The following is a 20,517-nucleotide window of genomic DNA, read 5'->3' as shown; positions in this document are numbered from 1 at the left end:
ATGAACAATCAAACACATGGGAAAACTAGGTCAGGGCAGGCACATGGAGAGGGAAAATCACACAGATAGAGTCCAGGGGCGTGACATATCGCCCCCTAGAACAGAACTACTCGGGAGGAGGACGGACACCCGGGAGGGGGCCGGCATGGAGGGAGGAGCCATGGAGGAGGAATGGCCGCCGCCTCCAGGGGGCTGACCAACGACGGCGGAGCAGGTGGTGGAGGAGCCCGAGGCGGAGACGGAGAGCCAGGGCGATGGGGAGGATCCGGAGGTCCTAGGAGCAGATGGCGCCGGCGACCGACACGGCCTCTGGCTCCGCGGCGATCCTCAGCTCTGTCGCTCGCTCTAGCGATGGCTCGTCGGTCGCGGCGGGCGATGGCTCTCCGTCAGCGGTGGGCTCGGGCATGCGCTCCCCGCATCGGGGAGATGGTGAGCTGGGCTCTGGGTCGGGAGTGGCAATGACGATTAACTCCTGGGAACCGGCGGGCAACGGAGATCCATTTCTCGCCAGTGTCCACTCCACAAAGGCAGCGAATTCAGCTCGAGGCGCTCTGCACGCGGTGTTGAGGCTGGCGTCATAGAATAGCGCATCGTCCGGATAGGTGGTGAGATGGGCCACAGTCAGAAACAGTCTGGTATGACCCTCGAGCAAATTTTGATGAATTCGAGCCACAGCCAGAAACAGTCTGGTATGACCCTCGAGCGAATTTTCCCCCTGCTCCAGCAGGAGGAGGATGAATTCGGGGCGAAGGAGGGGATCCATAGGGCACACAACGGAAACAAAAAACTGAGTAAAAAGAGAAACAAAACGAAGGGTACAAACGGAGGTAACTGTATGGGTCGGGTCTTCTGTCACAATTCACTCGGGGAGCAAGGAACGAGGAGTACTTGAATAACACAGTCTTTAAAAATCCACAGGAAAACCGAGAACAAGGAGGACATTCAACAAGTAGACCCGACGAACAAGAACTCAAAGGACTAGGGCTTTTAAAGGCAAGATAATTGGGGAGGAACGAGACACACCTGGAATCAAATTAGCACAATCAACATGAGGAAGAAACTGGGTCACAGGGGCAAAAACACACACAGAATAGTCCATAATCCTGACACTGTGTCATCAGCAAATTGACTAATTCGATATTCATAATCAGCAATGGTTATTCCTTTTAACTGAGGATGGTTGACAACAAAGCTAACATTTGAGTGCATAATATAAACAGTTTTGGAGAGATTGGACATCCTTGTCTAATTCCACACAAAATTTCAATTCTAGGAGTCATACCTGTATTAAAGCCTTGCAAAACCCTTCCCCAAAACCAAACATTCTAAGCGTCGTCAGTATAAATTCATGCTTGACTATATTGAATGCTTTTTTTTTTAAAAATCTATAAATAAAATAAGTCTTTCTGATTGTATCAGTGATTGATAGTCAATCATATCCAGGATTAGTCTAATATGGTTTTGAATATATCTTCCTTTAATGAATGCTGATTTATACTCCTCTACAAGTTTCCAAATACATGTTTAAGACTATTAGCATACACCAGGGCAAGTAATTTATAATCTGCATATAATAGAGTTATTGGTCTCCAATTATCTAATAATAGCAATTGTTTTTTGGGTTTAGGTAACAAGGCTATTAATCCTGTTTTCATAGTAGGTGATAACCTTCCTTCCTTCCGTTATTCATTTGTTTTAAAGCTACATCCATTTCCTCTAAAGTCAACTCATCATCAATTAATAATTTGTCTTCCTCCTTCAGTTTATGTATTTTATCTCTTATATTTACAAATAAAGAATCACAATCAGCTTTTTTTATAATTGGACTTATAAAGGTTAGTATAGAAAAGCAAAATTTTTATTTTGAATTACTTTTTGATCATCTGTTATAATTTCATTAATCTTAAACTTACTGTTTTTTTTTTCTTTGTTTTTCTTTGTTATTCAAGGCCGAAAAAATATGATGAACTTTTTTCTCCTTTTTCAATCCACCGCGCTCTTGATCGAATATAAGCTCCATTTGCTTTTTCTGAATACAACTCATCTAGTTGAGATTGCAGTGACTGTAATGTTGCTGAATTTACAGTTCCTTTTGTTTCTGTTTTCTCCTCACTGATAAAAATTTGCCTATATCAATTACTATTTGTTTAACCTTAAATTTAAACCATTCCCATTTATTTAAGTTAGACATATCTAGCTTTTCAATCTCTTCAATGACAGCCAACACCTGTTGACAAAATCTATCATTCTTTAACAAGTCATTATTAAACTTCCAAACATCAGGAGAAATGTGAGGTTTCTTAAAGACTGATAAGGACAGAGTAACCATACAGTGATCTGTAAGTGGGGCAGCTGTAATTTTACATTCCGAGACAATTTTACATAGTTCACAAGAAATAAGCCAATAATCTAATCTCGAACATTTTCCATTTCCTAAGGGGTTAAACCATGTATGCTGAATACGTTTGGCTTAGATACCCTCCAGTAATCTACTACATTTACAGTTTTACAGAAATTCAATATAGTATCATTATAGACAGAATGTGAACCTCTTTGAGGTCTCCTGTCTAGCCATAAATCAGGGACTATATTAAAGTCACCCCCTATTATCACATTTTCTGCATTATACTTTTTTTTCCATTCATTTACCAATTTACCAAGTTTCTCAAACATTTCTCTATTAGCCAATTTGTTATTATAGCCTACCATCTGCATAAACCAAAACCTGAAACAAATTTAGTGATGGAATATCAGTATTGATATCAATATTTAGCCAGCTGTAAAGATCCTGCCAGAGATTCAATGTGACTGGACAAGAAAAAAAATTAATAATTCTACACTGAATATCCTTCATTTTAAGTAGAATTGGCCATTTAAGATAATTACAGAATTTGTTTTTAAATATAAAATTTTCCAATTGTTTTAATTTTGAAGGTGTATTGAAATCTGAAAATAACTTAATACATTCCCTATTACTTTGTTATTAAATTTTTTGTCCACAATATATACTTCTCCAATCTTTAACTCAATTTAACAGATACATTTGAATATGTAAGAGTGTTTTGTATTAATTGATTTAAAGCAAGAGGGATGGCTTTACACAAAGTATTACATTCTCTAAAAGAACATTTTATCTCAAATTTCTCCATGAATTAATTATGTTTGTTCAGTTTCATCTAAAAGATCTACAACATATAAAACATTTTTTCACTCTTGTTTGAATACTGTCTTTCTATTTATTGTAATTGTTCTGTTATTCCACAAAGTAGAAAAATGTGGTGTAAAATTTTGGATGAATATCATTTTCCAATAATACAAAATCTGTTTGTGGAATTTTGAAAGCTCAATTGGCAATTTGGAAACCTCAAAATCATATTTCAGCAAAAACCCTCCAACTTTCTTGAATATACACTTTGTTATATGAAACCACATTGAGTTAGGCTGTGCTAAATACAATTTAATCCAATTCAGTTTAAGTACTCCAACCACTGATTCAAATTCAGAGGCTTTCAGACCTACATTTTCATATTCTTTAATCATCTGAGATTTTTTTATATAATGAGTTTTGTGTTTCCATATCAAATTAAACATAATAGTGTAGGGGGATTTACAGTTAAAACCCAAGGACCAGGTGTGTTGAATGAAGACCAGGAGTCAGAGATGCAATCAATTGAAGAAAATTTACTGAAGAAAATAGTTTGCAATTTCAGGCAGAAGTCAGCTTCAATACTCGCAATGGAGTTCGTAGGCTGCTCTGCGTACATCTAATAAACACCAGTAATTATACTCTAACAGTTTTCTAACAGAGGTTGCTAATTGCATCAATGCATAGGTAAGCAAGATTCTGATTGGTTCTAAAACCTAGATAAACTTAGACAATATCCACATATGGACGTAAGCACTTCAAGCATATCTCTAAGTGATTATTCAGGCGACAGAGATCAGAGGTCAAATGCTATAGGCCTTTCCAGAGACCTATTCCTGATCAGGATGGCGGCAACTGACGAACTTCTCCAGGACAGTCTTCTCATCTAGCACAGAGAAAGTTGCCGACACACACGTACACCCAGAGCACTTATCTGCACTTCAAGGTTGCCTAGCTCTGGCGAGAATCTTATCAGTATTGTTCATTACACACACAACTTGCAGGCATCATCTTAGAGAATAGAAACAGAATAAAGCAGGATTCTTTCATATCTATTATGCAGCACAGATGTCTCAGTCACTCTTTGCTCACGTAGATGGGAAGTCACCCTGACCTCCTGACATGGCACTGTGACCCTAGGAAAGGAATAGATCTCAGCATGTAAATAATACTGTTACATTCCAGTCTTGCTACACTGGAAGGCTACACACTTCATAGTTGGCAACTACTAACTTAAGTCAATCAAATAATCTAGGAGGCTAAATACTGATCAATAACTTGATTAATAATCAAACAAGATATGATGAAATAATTTAATATTAATATAAAGGATATGGTAGATCGGCATCCACTCCTTCTATAGAGTTAACCTTTTTTATCAGTTGAGGAGAAACATAAAGAGAAGTAATGTGGGTAAATTAGTTTAGATATGCCATCTGCTTTGGTCAATAGGATTCTGCCCATAATAGACAGATCTCTCATAAACCAATGATTAAGGGATTTTTTTCATACTGTCAACTCTCTCTTCTGTGTTCACTAATTCTCTCGTACATATTTCTTCAGACATTATTAAACCTAAGTATTTCACTTCAGATTTAACACAAACATTTCTCTATTAGCCACTTTGTTATTATAACCATAAATACAGAGTAATATATAACATTTGTCATGAATTTCTACTGCTATCATTAACCAGTGGCCTTCTGTGTCCCCTTTATGAACAATTACAGAGCCTTCAAATCTGTTAAATAATACCATCACTCCAGCTGAATGTGAAGATCCATGTGCAAACAGGGCTAAATCACCCCACTGAACTTTCCAAAATCTTTCATTTAAATCAGAAGGAGTCTCTTGTAAGAAAACACGGTTTGCTTTTTGTTCCTTGCAAAATAAAAAAAAATAGCTTTATGCCTAACACTGTTTTTTTTTAAAGTGGTTTTATTTTGAATTTACATATGACTGCGTTATTTTTCATTTCTGAACGTTTGCCTCAGCTGTTAGATACAGACTGACGGGAAATACATTATATTGGTGGCATGTCTAGTTTCTTGTCTTTTGTTGTTATTTTATTAGTTTGAATGATTGCTTGATTACTTAAAACCATGTTTCAAGTTATTAATCACTTAATGCCATTTTGATGTAATATATCATCTTTGTATAGCATATAAATGTATTAGCAAAAAAAAAAGAAAAGAAAAAACAACACCTTTAAAAAGCATGTTATCTGGAAAACAACTGTTGTGCATCTTTTAAACTGTAGTTTTACATACATTCTAAACCATAAACATCTTCTAAATGTCTATATGACATCTGGTAGGAAACATATAGAGACAGATTGCAGACACTCTAAAAAAAATACACCTTGCAGATGTAAATTCAGACATTAAATAGACGTCTCCATGATGTATGTGTCCTATCAGGGAACCTTATTTTGTATTCATTAATTTATTTCTATTTAATTTATTTGTCTGTTTTTTTAACCTAGTATAATTAACCCTATAGTCACCTCAGGAATGTGGTCTGTAATCTAAACCACCCATCATAGATGGGAATGTTGTTTTCTAGGATTCTTTTAAAGGGTTACAGGTGTTTATTGTGAAACTCTCCTTTTACAGGAAAAGTCAGAACTGTCTGCATCCCAAGCTTGTGTATGAATCACTGTCTTTTTAATAATGATTAACTTCACAGCAGAATTATGCGTAAAGGAAGTTTAATATCCATCTGTCTGTGTCACTCCCTCACTTAATTCTTAATCACCAGAGCCCAGCTGTACAAAATGTATCTGATTGGATTTCAGCTATCAGATTGGATCAAATCTGGAAAATGGGTTGCTCAAAAGAAGAAGAAAAAAAGATTCTGATTTGTTGTTACAGCATTGGCATTATTATCTGAGCTGAAGAAAACGGAACAATTCATACTCAGTGACTCCTAAGGTTTAGGTAACATTTACAAACACAATACACTTTGTAACAAAGTGACTGTCAAAAACATGCAAATGTTCATGAATGTCCTTCACGAAAAATTTAAGGGGGTCTGAATACTTTCCGTACCCACTGTATATGTTAACATGTTCCTCTTTTATCCAACATGATTTTACCCATGCATACAGTGGCACCAAAAAGTATATGGACACCTTAGCCAAAAAAAAAAAAATGGACGCCTTAGTGAAAAAAAACAAAACAAAAGTTGTCAATATAAATGCATTATAGCATTCTATACTAAACATACGCCCTATTTCTTGGTTCTTGGTGAATACTACTCTGTGTCATTATTTCGCTGGAAATGCAAAGGAGTGCAGGGTTTCAGTTTCTTTTTGTAAGATTATGTTTCATTTCATGCTTTTAATTTTACTGTCACCCACCCAACCATTAAACAAACAATAACTTCAGGTTTAACCAGTTAATGATGGAATAGGGGGAAGGCCTTTTTTTTTCATTTTATGGCTATAAAATCGCATGTGCTTCCTTTAACTGTTGCCTACATTTTGATTCTTAACGGGAAGGTAAGACTATTCATGATTTTTTTGGAGAGTTTTGTTGCCTTATAAAAGTGTATTTAACATAGCATGTATTCTATATTTAATCAATAGTGCAAAGAATATCACTAATTGTATTTGAAATGTAACCAAACATGTAATTTTACATATTACTGTATGACTGTATAATGATCAGAACACACATTAGTGTTTTGCCACAAGGGTAGATGCCAAAAAGGCATTTCATATTTTTTACATTTCATATTTTTATTTTCAATTTTTATTTTTAACACAGGTGCTGGTAGCTATTGCTTTGGTTACACTTTATTTTAATAGTCCACTTTAGACATTCTACTAACTATAAGTAACTTTGTAACTACATGTCAACTAATTCTCATTAATTTGCAACTACATGTCTACTAACTCTCAGAGTAGACTGTTAGGTTAGGGTTAGGGTTAGTAGAATAAGTTGACATATACTTGCAAAGTTTTTCATAGTCAGTATGTTGCATGTTGTGGACCCATCAAAAGTGTTAGAAGATATTAAGCAGACAGTCTACTAATACTCTAATGACTGCTAGTTGACATGTAGTTGCAAACTTACTTACTGTTAGTAGAATGTCTAAAGTGGACTATATCGAAATAAAGTGTTACCATTGTTTTCATTAGGTTTGCCTTAGTTTGTAAGGCAGAACATGAAGTAACCATGGCAATTATCTACCATGTGATCAAATGAAACTGTAATCAACCCTGAGTGGGAACCATTGCTTCCTAACTTTCATTTTGTAAACAATGTATTCATTGTGATTACCAAGACATCACCTCAAGAATGAAACCACCATATGAATGTTTTGCTGCCTGGGATTGTTTGCGTGTTTGGTGGATTTTTGAGGGTTAATTAATTATAATCACCAATTACAGTATCTGATATGAAGTCTTTTTAGATGCACAATCATAAAAATCCTGTAAATCCTCCTTGCGGCAGCATTTTATTTCATAAACAAGATAAACCTAAATGTGGAGACAATACTCCAAAGGCTTCAGAAAAGCCACAACTACAACAACCAACACAGACCAAGTGCCTGTTCTCAACCAATGAAAACAGCACTAAAAAGAAACATAAGTAAAAGTCGTGACAAATCCATTTAATTATGAAATCTACATTAAAACAAGAATATTCAGAAAATGAAAGCTTTTTTATTTAAATTCTGTGAACAAAGGGCACTTGTCCCCCTCACATTTAATAAAACTAAATTTTTTCTACCACACATTTCATTTGGCAAATGTGTATATGTGCAGTTGTTACATTTCACTTATCAAGATCATTGAGGTGTACAAAGGTGGAGCTAATATATGACATTGTTTCCTTGTTTCCTTAACAATGAAGTCACTAACACCGAAGCACACCCTAGCAACCGTTAATGGTATGGAATGCCAAACTGACTTTTAATTATTCTAAGGATGTGAAGTTTTGAGATCAACAATTCAATGTTCTGATCGTTAAAACGATAATTGTTGCAAGATATCAAGAATGACATTTTTACTAGTAACAATGGTAATTCTTGATATCAGGAATTTAATTTCCACTAGTAAAGACATGAATTCTCGATATCAAAAATTACATCTCGACTAGTAGAAAATATTATTTTTGTCTTCTTTTATATATTTATAGCCGTGTTTTCGATGTCACAATGATCTGCCATTCAAATTTAATTACAGACATCAAAAATGAGTTTCTTACTAGTGAAAAGTCCAGGTAAACATAGTAGCCCAATAATTACTTTGTTACTAGTAAAAATATAAGAATATTCAGATGATTTATTGAATAAATGATATCAAGAATTAGTATTTCAACTAGTGAAAATGTAATTCTTGATATCAAGTACTTGCTTAGTATTCTGATGTTAAAATTCATGCAAAGCCCATTGTACGCTGACCCTCGTGTACATGTAAAACGTGAAGTAGGCTTTACTAGCAACAATCACATTACATATAGCTATCAGAAATTACATTTTTGATATCAAGAATAGCATTTGCATTAGCAACCACGTAATTATTGGTATCAAAAATGATGATGTTTACTAGTAAAAATTGCATTTCTGATATGTGAAATTGGAATTTCAACTAGTAAATGAATTACCGATTATTGAAAATTACAGATATCAAGAATTATTACTTTTTACTAGTTGAAATCTGATTTTTGATATCAAGAATTTGATAATCTGCCTCATCGACATGTTTAGGTTAACATTAGCACACAAGAAAATGTTAATGACAAACTACACAAAAATAAGGGTGGCAGTGGTCAGGCAGGGTTCAGCAAGCAATCAGACATTTTTGCAAAACAGTGGATAACAGAGAATCTTCCTCCCAAATTTTGAAGAGATATTTGGTTTACCCTGATCATTGCTTGCCCCATTAAGCAGTTTTAACGGTTTTGGAATGTCTGATATATTTTGTATCTGATATATTTTTAGTCCTCTGAAATATAGTTTGTTATTAGCTGAAAATCTTCTCCACTGTTACCACGAGCAGTCACAAAACAAACTAATAAACTATATTGTGAAGCAGAAGAGAACAAAATATGGGGTGAGGCGGCACACACTTTTCAAAAGGTACACCGTTGTACCTAAAGGGTCCATATTGGTACCTTAACGGTACATATTAGTACCTAAAGAGTACGTATTAGTACCTAAAAGGTATTTGAAATACATTTATTTCATGCTAAATATACTACCATTATATTTACAAATTTATGTACTTAATTATATCAGAGCTTAATCTTTCTGGGTCTGATCTGATTTTAACCTCTTATTTCAGACTTCTGGCTCAGTTTGGCTATATGGTTATAGCCAGAAATTCTATACAAATGTAACAAAAATTAACAGGAATGCTTTATCAGAGCTTAATCTTTCTGGGTCTGGGTTTTAACCTCTTATTTCAGTCTTCTGGCTCAGTTTGGCTATATGTTTATATTTCATGTTTTATATTTTAATTCATTTGAGTGTGTATAATTCTGTCCGGCACACACTTTTCAAAAGGTACACCGTTGTACCTAAAGGGTCCATATTGGTACCTTAAAGGTACATATTAGTACCTAAAGAGTACGTATTAGTACCTAAAAGGTATTTGAAATACATTTATTTCATGCTAAATATACTACCATTACATTAACAAATTTATGTTCTTAATTAATTGTGCGCTCCTCATTTGGGAGTCACACTCATGGTCTTTGCGTTCAAAAGTGACCGGACACCTGAAATGTAACTTGTGTGTGTGTGTGAGTGGATGTATCTGTTTTACACTCTTGATGTTTTAGGGCGTTACCCCTTCCATGCTGTCCACTTTTTTACTGCATTGTAGTTGAATTATGGATTTTATTTTACATATGTGCTGTGTTACAGTCACACAGTTCATAGGTGTATGTGCACTCTAGATGTTTGAGTTTCAGCCCTTCATTGCTGTGCAATTATTTTTCTGCGTTGTGGGGGATTTGTAGATTGTACAGACAAAAATGTTCTGTATTTTAGATTTTTTTTTTCCCATTTCCCATTCATTTTCTATGGTCGGTCATTTTTGACCGAAGACCATGAGTATGACTATTTTTTTTGCGCCCACTTAGCCTGTTGGAATCATGCCAATTGATTGAGGATGCCAATCATCCTCAATTTTTTTCTGTGTTCACATTACAAGTGCCATAAAAGTCGCCAAGTTTCATATAATTCCGATAAAGCTGTGATTTAAAAAAATTCAAAATGTAAAATTCTCCGGTCAAAAGTGACTGAAGACTGCACAAAAATACCCTGCAACTGTACTTTTGGTATACTAAACTGGTATACTTAAAGTCTGCTAAATTGGAACAACTAATTTTGTACTTAATGCACTTTAATTGTGTGGAAGTAGTGCTGAGGTCCAATTAAAGATATACTGAATGATTGTGTTAAAGTGGAACTACTGCAAGTATACTTTGGGTGCACTTTAAATATCTTGCATTTAAAGACTGAAATTATACCTACGAGATATGTCATAGTGATTCTTTTCTATTTTGAAAGACATAAAACTATTTCTTTTTTATTTCTTTTTTTCCATAGACAAAATTAGGAAAAGTCCGCGTGTGTGGGGAAAATTTGTCAAGGTTTCATCTGTAACTGTCATTCAAATGGAGTATTATACAGTCCCAAACAAATATGGTGCTCCGATTCCACTCCAGACTGAAGTAAGAGATAAACTCTCAAGTCTTGATGTTGTTTGGGGAAATATGTTTGAAGGTGAGGATATTGATCCTCAGCTCGTCTTGGAGAAAGAAGCAGAGTTCTACAGAGGAGCCCCACCACAATGGCTGAACTGTGCTGAGAAAAACCATACACCTTTTGTTAAGAGGGACATATACACAAAAATAACACAGCTTATACAAAAGAAAAGAGAAATAAACTATAGCATTTCCAGCATTAATCTCTTTCATCAACCAGGCAGTGGAGGTACTACACTGGCAATGCAAGTTCTCTGGGACTTGAGGAAAAAGCTCAGATGTGCACAAGTAATTGATTCAATATCAGATTCGAAAGCAATTGCGCAACAAGTAATACATCTGTTTAATGCGGGGGATTCACAAAACCAGAACACAGTCCTACTATTTGTGGACAACAAAGAGACAGAAGAAAATGACATGCAATTTAACTCCCTGCAAGAAAATTTGATTCAAAATATAAAACAAAGCAACATCAGCGCAAACACTCCTGTGGTCATCATTTTGAATTGCCTTCGAAAAAAGAACAAAACAGGAAAGGAGAAACTAATGTTGTGTACAAGTCTTTCGAAAGAAGAGCAGGACAATTTTAATGCCAAGCATACAGAGGTTGCTCAGAGACATGACAGACATAAGGAATTTCATGGCTTTAACATAATGCAGAGGAATTTCAGCCAAACTTACATTACAGAGGCCTGCGCATATCTCAAACCTTTAAAGACAAAAAAGAGACCTCGAAACGCTCAAATACTGTCTTTTTTGGCTTTGATTAACTCATATGCCCCAGGCTCATACCTTACTGAGACTTTGTGCCTAGAGTTCTTGGATAAGAAAAATCACATTTCTGGCCATCCCACTTTGGAAAAACAAATGGGGGCCTTTGCTGATCTTCTGGTCATATATTCAACATGTGCTGGAGGGGCCAAATCTAAGGACAGATGTATACGAATGGCACATCCAATGATCGCTGATGAGTGTCTATCGCTACTAAATGATGCTGGTGTAACCTTGAGTGATACAACTACAAAACTCCTCTCAACCTTGTGCCCTCAAACAGTCCAACCTTACTTGGTGAAAATAATTAAACAATTGCTAAAAAAGCGAGAAACGGGTCTGCCAAAAGGTGAGAAAGAAGAAAAACTTCACTTCTCCAAACTTATCCAAGATATTAAGGAGAAAGAAAACGAATCAATGTGTGTGGGACTGTTCAAACATGCAGCTAAGAAGTTTCCACAGGATCCATTTATTCCACAAGCTCTTGCACGTTTTTATTACATTGAACTAAGTGATTACGAAAGAGCTACATTCTGGGCAAAAACTGCTATTCAGAGGCAACCAAATAATTCTTTTATCAGAGACACACTTGGACAAGTCTACAAAAACCAACTGAAGAACCAAAACCTCTCAAAACTTTCTAAAAACATTTTACAGATTGCAAAGCAAGCATTCAAAGCTTTTGAAGAAGAGGCAGAGACTGCAGAAAGGGAACTAGAACCAGGGATGCGAGAGGACGGTGTGACTAACATCTCTACTGTTTTTAATTACAGAGGGCTTTTTGGCTACATACAGGTAGCAAAAACTATTTTCTACAGGCTAACAAAAGTTAACCAAGAATGGTCCAAAGTGCTCAGACAGGAAACAAACTCTCACCGTTTAATCCACTCTGAAAAGTGTGGAAAACACCAATCTCTCCTCTCAAGCTTAAGGCAAAGAATTGAGGAGAAATGCACATTTTTTGAGACCTTTCTAATATACTCAAAGAAAAAGATTGATAAAAATGATCCACAGTACACTTGGACAGACACTGCGGACTGCTCTGAAAAATATATAAAAGAAGAGGAACACTTTTGCAGGTCTTTTGCAGGTCTGCTTTCCACTTTAAGCCATATCACAAGTGTTTCTGACCTGGAGCAAATCACAGAACAATGGAGAGAGATTCATATGACTTCTCAAACTGAGAGTGATGCTCAAAACTACATTCTTGCCAACGTCAACTTGAGTCAGAAGTCTGCAAACTCTGAAATACTCAGAACAGTGCCAGAGCTCCAAGACATATTACAGAAACTTTGGGAGAGACAGAACAAAAACAGAAGCCCAGAGTTTTACCTCTTGGTCCTTTTGCTGTTTTGGCCTGATGGTGCAAAGAAAACAGGCAACACACTAGACCTTAAAGTGTGTGTCCAATACATGCGTGAGTCACATGAGAGAACCTATCAGAAATACCTTCGCTTTCGCTACCTTGTTCCTCTCTTCTTCCTTGGGAACGGTGGAGGTTTGCAGAGACTGGTTCACCAGACCGAGTTCACCAGTCTCCTCAATGAAGAGCATGAGACTGCTGGAATTGAAGGCCTTCAGCGTATTGAAGGGGAGATCAGAAATCATAAGGTGTTTGCTTTGAGAGGTAGAGACCAAATTGAAGTTTCACCTCACAATCCGGCCAGTGTGTACAATACAGACCTGGTCTCCTTCTACCTTGGCTTTACCATCAGAGGACCTGTTGCCTACAACATCAGATATGCTAAGAAATGTAAGTTGTTATATTCATAGAACCTTTTTTAGTTTTAGTTCTTGAAGGTTGTGTTTACCTCTCTCTCCCTCACACACACACACACACACACACACAAACAGCATCAGTTTGTGTCTAAAGTAAAATATTTGATTCTCTTTTCTTGCAGCTGCTCAGTTTGTGGACAAACACAAGAAGAATATCATTCAGCATGTCGAGAAGGTGGATTGACCTTTGAGAAGGTGACCTCCGTCCACTGATTGGCACTGAGCAATACTCAACCATCATAGCAGCTTCAACAAACAATGAAAAAATGGAAAAACTATACTCTATTCTGTCAGCAGGATATGAAATAAAGGACTAATTTTGCCAGAGCCTTTTAAAGAATGAGCGAGACCTTATTCAAGATTTGATTAACTTTGGGAAGAAGAGTTTCAGTTAGTTGTACAGTGTGATGTAATGTACAAATAGATACACTTCAAACAGTGCTGCACTGTGCTCAACAAATATTTGACATTAATTCTAAATACTTCGTTTTTTTTTGTTTTTTTTGTCCTAACAGACTTTAAGATCATAACCATCAGTGTATTCTTTGTCTGGCATGGACTGATAATACTTTGAAAGTTTAAAAGTCAAAGTTATAAGCACAGGTTTCAGGTATGGTACAAGGGTTAATGGAACTCTTTAATATTTAAAGATATTTAATTATAATGCTCTTTTGTAATGATTTGTTGAGTACTTTAGTTTCTAATTATATGTAGCAGCGGTTCATTTTTTTTTAACAATTTTCAGGAATTGTATAAATTGATCAATTAATACTTTTCACATAGTCATTTGGTGTAGTAAGACTGCATTTATTCCAATAAAAGCAATGATCCAGAAACTCAGTTTTCGTGGTCATATTTTGAAACAACAACAATAAGCCATTTAGAGTAAAAACATAACATGAGCAAACATATTGAAAATCTCTCAAGGTCATTACAGTGTAATGCAAAGATGAACACAGTTGTGAGAACTTACTGTTGGGGATTACAGTTTGCTTCCTCAAACCAGTCATATCATTTTACAATATGGTCACAAGCTGGAAGTTTTTGCTGTGTCAGCATGACAGCGTACTCTTCTCTCAGAGATTATTCACACCCTGACTGAAGAAAAATAAAGAAAATATTGGCTCTGGGTAATTTTTCTCATCCTTTAGGAGTGTATACTTTATATACATATCTCCTAAAGAGTAAGGGAAATTAAAGAATGATAACTATTATAATAACTACTAAGAATAAATAATATGTATATATATATATATATATATATATATACAGTGCTGCTTGAAAGTTTATGAACCCTTAAGAATTTTCTATATTTCTGCATTAATATGACCCAAAACATAATCAGATTAAAAACGATTACACAGGTCCTGAAAGCATACAAAGAGAACCCAATCAAACAAATGAGACAAAAACATTTTCTTTGTCATTTATTTTTTTGAGAAAAAATATCTGGTGTTATGTATCTGTGCACTGCAAAAGTATGTGAATCTCTATGATTAGCAGTTAATTTGAAGGTGAAATTAGAGTCCATCTGCTCAGAGGTGTTTTCAGTTAATTAGATGGCAGAATCAGATGTCAGTGTGACCTGTTTTATTTAGAGAACAGGGATCTATTAAAGTTGTATCAGTGTATCATGCCACAAACAAAGGAGATCTCTGAGGACCTCAGAAAAAGAGTTGTGGTTGCTCATCAGGCTGGAAAAGTTTACAAAACCATCTCTGATGAGTTTGGACTCCACAAATCCACAGGCAGACAGATGGAGGAAATTCATGACCATTGTTACCCTCCCCAGGAGTAGTTCACCATCAAAGATCACTTCAAACAAGACTTGTAATAGTCCACAAGGTCGCAAAGTACCCCAGGGTAACTTCTCTGTTAAGGTTCATGAGTCTGTCATCAGGAGAACACTGAACAACCATGGTGTGCATGGCGGAGTTGAAAGGAGAAAACCACTGCTCTTCAAAAAGAACACTGCTGCCCGTCTGCAGCTTGCTAAAGATCATGTGGACTATTGTAGAAATGTGGTTTGGTTTAAATTAGAAGCGTTATGTTTGGAGAAAGAAAAAACACTACATTCCAGCATTAGAACCTTATCCCATCTAAACATGGTGGTGCTGGTAGTGTGGTGATTTGGGCCTCTTTTGCTGCATCTGGGCCAGGACGGCATGCCATTATTGATGGAATAATGAATTCTGAATTATACCATCAATTTCTAAAGGAAAATGTCAAGACATCAGTCCGAGAACCGAGTCTCAAGAGATAGTGGGTCATGCAGCAAGACAACGACCCAAGCACACAAGTCATTTTACCAAAGAATGGTTAAAGAAGAATAAAGTTAATGTTTTGGAATGGCCAAGTCAAAGTCCAGACCTTAAAACTGTTAGAGAAGCAGGGTGTAATTACACCTATTGAGTGCAGCGAATGGGCAGCACCAATCATGTGTATACCAAAAACAAATGGAGAAGTGTGCATTTGTGGTGATTACAAGGTCACTATCAACCCGTGGTTAGCCATTGACAAATATCCCTTGCCAAAACCTCAAGATTTGTTTGCTTCTTTGGTTGGCGGTAAATACTTTACCAAGCTAGACTTAACTCAGGCGTACCAGCAGGTGGAGTTAGACCCGCAATCTAAGCCATATCTGACAATTAACACTCCAAAAGGATTATATGACATGAATCGGTTGCTCTATGGTGTGTCTAGTGCACCAGCAATCTTTCAACGTATCATGCATCAGACGTTACAAGGCCTGTCGAATGTAGTCTGTTACTTGGACGACATTCTGATCACTGGTAAAAACAAAAGTGAACATTGGAAAAATGTTGAACGGGTGTTTCAAAGGTTACAAGATAGAGGTATTAGAGTGAATAGGGCCAAATGTGTTTTCTGTCAACCTCATGTAACCTATTTGGGGCACAGAATTGATCAGGAAGGCGTGGGCCCAGTACCGCACCCAAAAACGTGACTGAGCTTTGAACTTTTTTAGCTTTACTCTCGTACTACGGAAAATTCATGGAAAACTTGTCAACTGTAATTAAACCAATGACTGAACTATTACACAACGACCGGCCTTGGCAGTGGTCAAAGGCATTTTAAGCATCGTTTGAAGAGGCTAAAAAGCTTTTGTCTTCTTCAAAGGTGTTGACACATTTTGACCCTCAGTTACCCATATTGCTAGCGATGCATCTGCATATGGAGTAGGGGCAGTGATTTCTCATCAAATGTCCGATGGTTTGGAAAAACCCATTGCATATGCTTCACACACTCTTAGCAATTCGGAATTGAACTATTCCCAAATTGAAAAAGAAGCTTTGGGCATCATTTTTGGAGTGCTAAAGTTTAGAGACTATTTGTACGGCCGATCATTTTTGCTCATTACGGACCATCAGCCTTTGGTTAAGATTTTAGGACCAAAAACCGGATTGTATTATATTACAATAAAATGTGAAGAAAAAAAAAACTATTCAGTCAGGGCCCCTACTGACCCCCACCACAAGCAGGGCCGTTTTAACCATTGGGCTAGGCGGGGCTGAAGCCCCGGGGCCCGAGCAAGGAGGGGGCCCGTGATTGGCTGTGGAGTAGATTGACTGGAGCGCCGATCGCCAAAGCCACCACGCCCCCCACTTATTATCGCTGTTATTTAGTTGAGCTTTCCCGTAAATTCCATGCATTACCATTTGAGATTGAAACGTAAAGTTTGAATTTGGTTTACCAATCAAATGCATTTATTCTATATTTGACTTTTGAACGATATGCGCACGTATCTATCAGGTGATCGCTGCCCAGTATGTCTGCATTCACCTCTCTTCACTTTGTTCTGGAGTAATCTGGAAATGGTCGCGCAAAGAACACCATTCCAATAAGTAAAAATGTCAGCAATTCTAAAAGAGAGAGGGGCTCAAAAAACGAAAAACTTCAAATACAAACAACATAAAAAACATGACTTCGTAAACTCCCCAGCTATCAGGTTATTTTACTAAAGCTGATGATGGAGTGGAAGTTGCTGGAACAGCAAGTGAACCGGGCACATGGAGCAGATAAAAACAGTGTCATCGTCCACACAGATTTTAGGTTAGTTTGATTATTAACTGGATTTATATTGTTTTTGTGTTTGAACAAACTATATTCATTTAAGGGTTGGGAGATAATCCGGTAGAAATATATCAATCGTTGATTGAAGCGCGTCATGATGTAGTCTAAGCTTATCATTTCAAGGCGTTTTAAGCAGGTTTTAAAACAAATGGTTTATACTGTTCATAGACATCACGCTGCGGGGCAGAATTCATTCTGGAAAATGCGTGCGTTAAAACGGTTTCTACCTGATACGCGCCCGACTGGTGGAGGGCTGCAGTGATGGTTGACTTTCTACAACTTTCTCCCATCTCCCGACTGCATTTCTGGAGCTCAGCCACAGTGATCTTTGGGTTCTTCTTTACCTCTCTCACCAAGGCTCTTCTCCCCCGATAGCTCAGTTTGGCCGGATGGCCAGCTCTAGGAAGGGTTCTGGTCGTCCCAAACGTCTTCCATTTAAGGATTATGGAGGCCACTGTGCTCTTAGGAACCTTAAGTGCAGCAGAATTTTTTTTGTAACCTTGGCCAGATCTGTGCCTTGCCACAATTCTGTCTCTGAGCTCTTCAGGCAGTTCCTTTGACCTCATGATTCTCATTTGCTCTGACATGCATTGTGAGCTGTAAGGTCTTATATAGATAGGTGTGTGGCTTTCCTAATCAAGTTCAATCAGTATAATCAAACACAGCTGGACTGAAATGAAGGTGTAGAACCATCTCAAGGATGATCAGAAGAAATGGGCAGCACCTGATTTAAATATATGAGTGTCACAGCAAAGGGGGTGAATACTTAGGACCATGTGATATTTCAGTTTTTCTTTTTTAATAAATCTGCAAAAATGTCAACAATTCTGTGTTTTTCTGTCAATATGGGGTGCTGTGTGTACATTAATGAGGAAAAAAAATTAACTTAAATGATTTTAGCAAATGGCTGCAATATAACAAAGAGTGAAAAATTTAAGGGGGTCTGAATACTTTCCGTACCCACTGTATGTATATAAAAGGTGCCCTGGGGTAAAAGGTGCCTTTGATATTATTTTCAGCTAAACCACTAGATGGCACAAAAACGTGGCGTAGCACTTTCCAAAACATCTGTTTTTCAAGATGCATGTGTATATTTGTCTGATCTTTGACGCGATCTCGAGCAGCAGTGCAAAGTTGATTCTGTGCTTACTTGATCTAATATTTTATGTTTTTAAAAATGTTGTAGATTTAAGTAGCAAATGAGAATCACTAAAATTAATGCTTATATTTTGAGACAAAGGTCTTCTTTATGATTTTCAGTTTTGCTTTAGATAATTAAAGCAACAGTTTTTAAATAACGAAAGAATATATAAAAGTATGGTATTTTAGCCCCCTGCTGTTGGGGCTAAAGGCGCACAGTAATTAACATGATAATTAATAGATGGCTGACTTTTCCATTTGTTGACATGACATGGTTAGATTCAGATGGTAAATATCATATATTATGTTGGGTGTCCATATTAGAGATAATCACCATGTTTAGAATGAAACCATCAAAACAACTTGAATGATTTATTTTCACACAAAATCTGTTGCTCCATTAATGTTCAATACAACGTATATATTTTTTCTGCAATTATACATTTTAGGCGCAGTGAATGGCACATTTTTTCTTAAGGTGGGCCTTTAGCTCCGTTGTACCCATATATATATATATATATATATATCATTATTGTGATGGGGGCCCTGCAGTAAGTCATAGCCCCGGGGCCCAGTGCGGTCTTAATGCGGCCCTGACCACAAGGTGTCGCTTCTAGCTTCTAGAGGGGAAGTAGACTCAAGCTTGAGTAAAGGTAGGAGGGTACGGAGCCTGTGACTGTTCCGTCAGCAAGCAAGCATGAACTTGATGCAAACCACAGCCGGTAGCCAATAGAGAGATAAAGAAAGGTGTGACGTGGGCTTCCTTGGGTTCATTGAAGACCAGTAATGCTGGTGTTTTCATTTTTCATGATTGTTTTGTTGAATCATTTGTAGAGGTTTTATTGCACATGATGGAAGTCCAGCCTAGACATGACAACGGCCTGGACAAAAAGTTGTGCAGCATGCTCCGTTAGGAAGGGCCTGATGTTCCTGATGTTGTGCAGTGCAAACCTGCAGGATCGAGTGTCTTTTGCAATGTCCTCTTTGATGGTCAGCTGGTCATCAAAGATTATTCCAGAATTTCTAGATGGGATTATTGTTGTTGATCCCAGCTGGATGGTGAGATTGTACTGTACAGTTGGAGTGACTGGGAAGACGAGAATATCTGTCTTTGCCAGGTTGAGCTGCAGGTGATGTTGTTTCATCCAAGTCAAGATGTCCATCAGGCAGTCTGGGGATGGAGGAGGACCTAAGCAGCACAATGAAAACAGCTAAAGGAAATAGTAACTTAAACAGTGATGTGATGTGCAGACAGGTAGACATGGATCAGCTAAGCATCACTGGTTGCCGCTTGACTGACATGGCCTGCTTGATTTATTAAATATTTGTAAAATATGCTCATTGTATTTCTTTTATTTCTCTCCCTTTGTGTCAAACACTGTTTCTCATCATGGTTTATTGTTTCTGTACAGTAAAGAATCATAAAAGCCAGCGGCAGGACAGGAAGAAGCCCTTCACCTACAAAACACCTGCTCTGAATGGCCATTCTCATGCACATGATGCTTGATGTAAACAAAACCAACCGCAGCCGGTTTCAGTTTGAATCAGAAACGGAACATCAGTAAAACTGGTACTGGTACTGTGAGATGGTACAAAGTTTTAACTTTGTATTTTGGTTTTTCCATACACTAAAACTGTGAACTGAATACAACCATTTTAAAAAATCACTAGTGGATCTACTTCACAATGAAATGTAGTTAATCCAAAAAAAAAAAAAAAAAAAACTTGGAAAACATGTTTTAAACAAAAAAACTTATATTATAAAAAAAATGTTACATTATAAAAATGTAGATTTTTCCCAACATTATGAAGTTTATACAAACATTTTATTAATATTATATATACATTTTTTTAAACGCGTTCAGA

At 36.8% G+C, this 20,517-nt stretch overlaps 1 protein-coding gene across 1 annotated transcript; it reads left to right on the top strand.

Annotated features, from left to right (window-relative positions):
* The first annotated feature begins 12,807 nt into the window (after positions 1 to 12,807).
* Positions 12,808 to 13,603, top strand: LOC107707332 (sterile alpha motif domain-containing protein 9-like). The gene is made up of 2 exons (XM_016511323.1): positions 12,808 to 13,393; positions 13,542 to 13,603. The coding sequence occupies exons 1-2, from the start codon at positions 12,808 to 12,810 to the stop codon at positions 13,601 to 13,603; spliced, it is 648 nt and encodes a 215-aa protein (XP_016366809.1).
* Positions 13,604 to 20,517: the final 6,914 nt, after the last annotated feature.

The sequence above is a fragment of the Sinocyclocheilus rhinocerous genome, unplaced genomic scaffold, assembly GCF_001515625.1.
Source record: "Sinocyclocheilus rhinocerous isolate Xijiao unplaced genomic scaffold, SAMN03320098_v1.1 scaffold1316, whole genome shotgun sequence".
NCBI classification, from domain to species: domain Eukaryota; kingdom Metazoa; phylum Chordata; class Actinopteri; order Cypriniformes; family Cyprinidae; genus Sinocyclocheilus; species Sinocyclocheilus rhinocerous.
The sequence above is the reverse complement of the archived record's forward strand: the minus strand, read 5'-3'. Positions and strand labels throughout refer to the sequence as shown.

Coding starts and splice junctions, on each gene's coding strand:
- LOC107707332 (XM_016511323.1), top strand. CDS start 12,808: ATGACTTCTCAAACTGAGAGTGATGCTCAAAACTACATTCTTGCCAAC. Junction 13,394..13,541: donor CATCAGATATGCTAAGAAAT/GTAAGTTGTTAT, acceptor CTTTTCTTGCAG/CTGCTCAGTTTGTGGACAAA.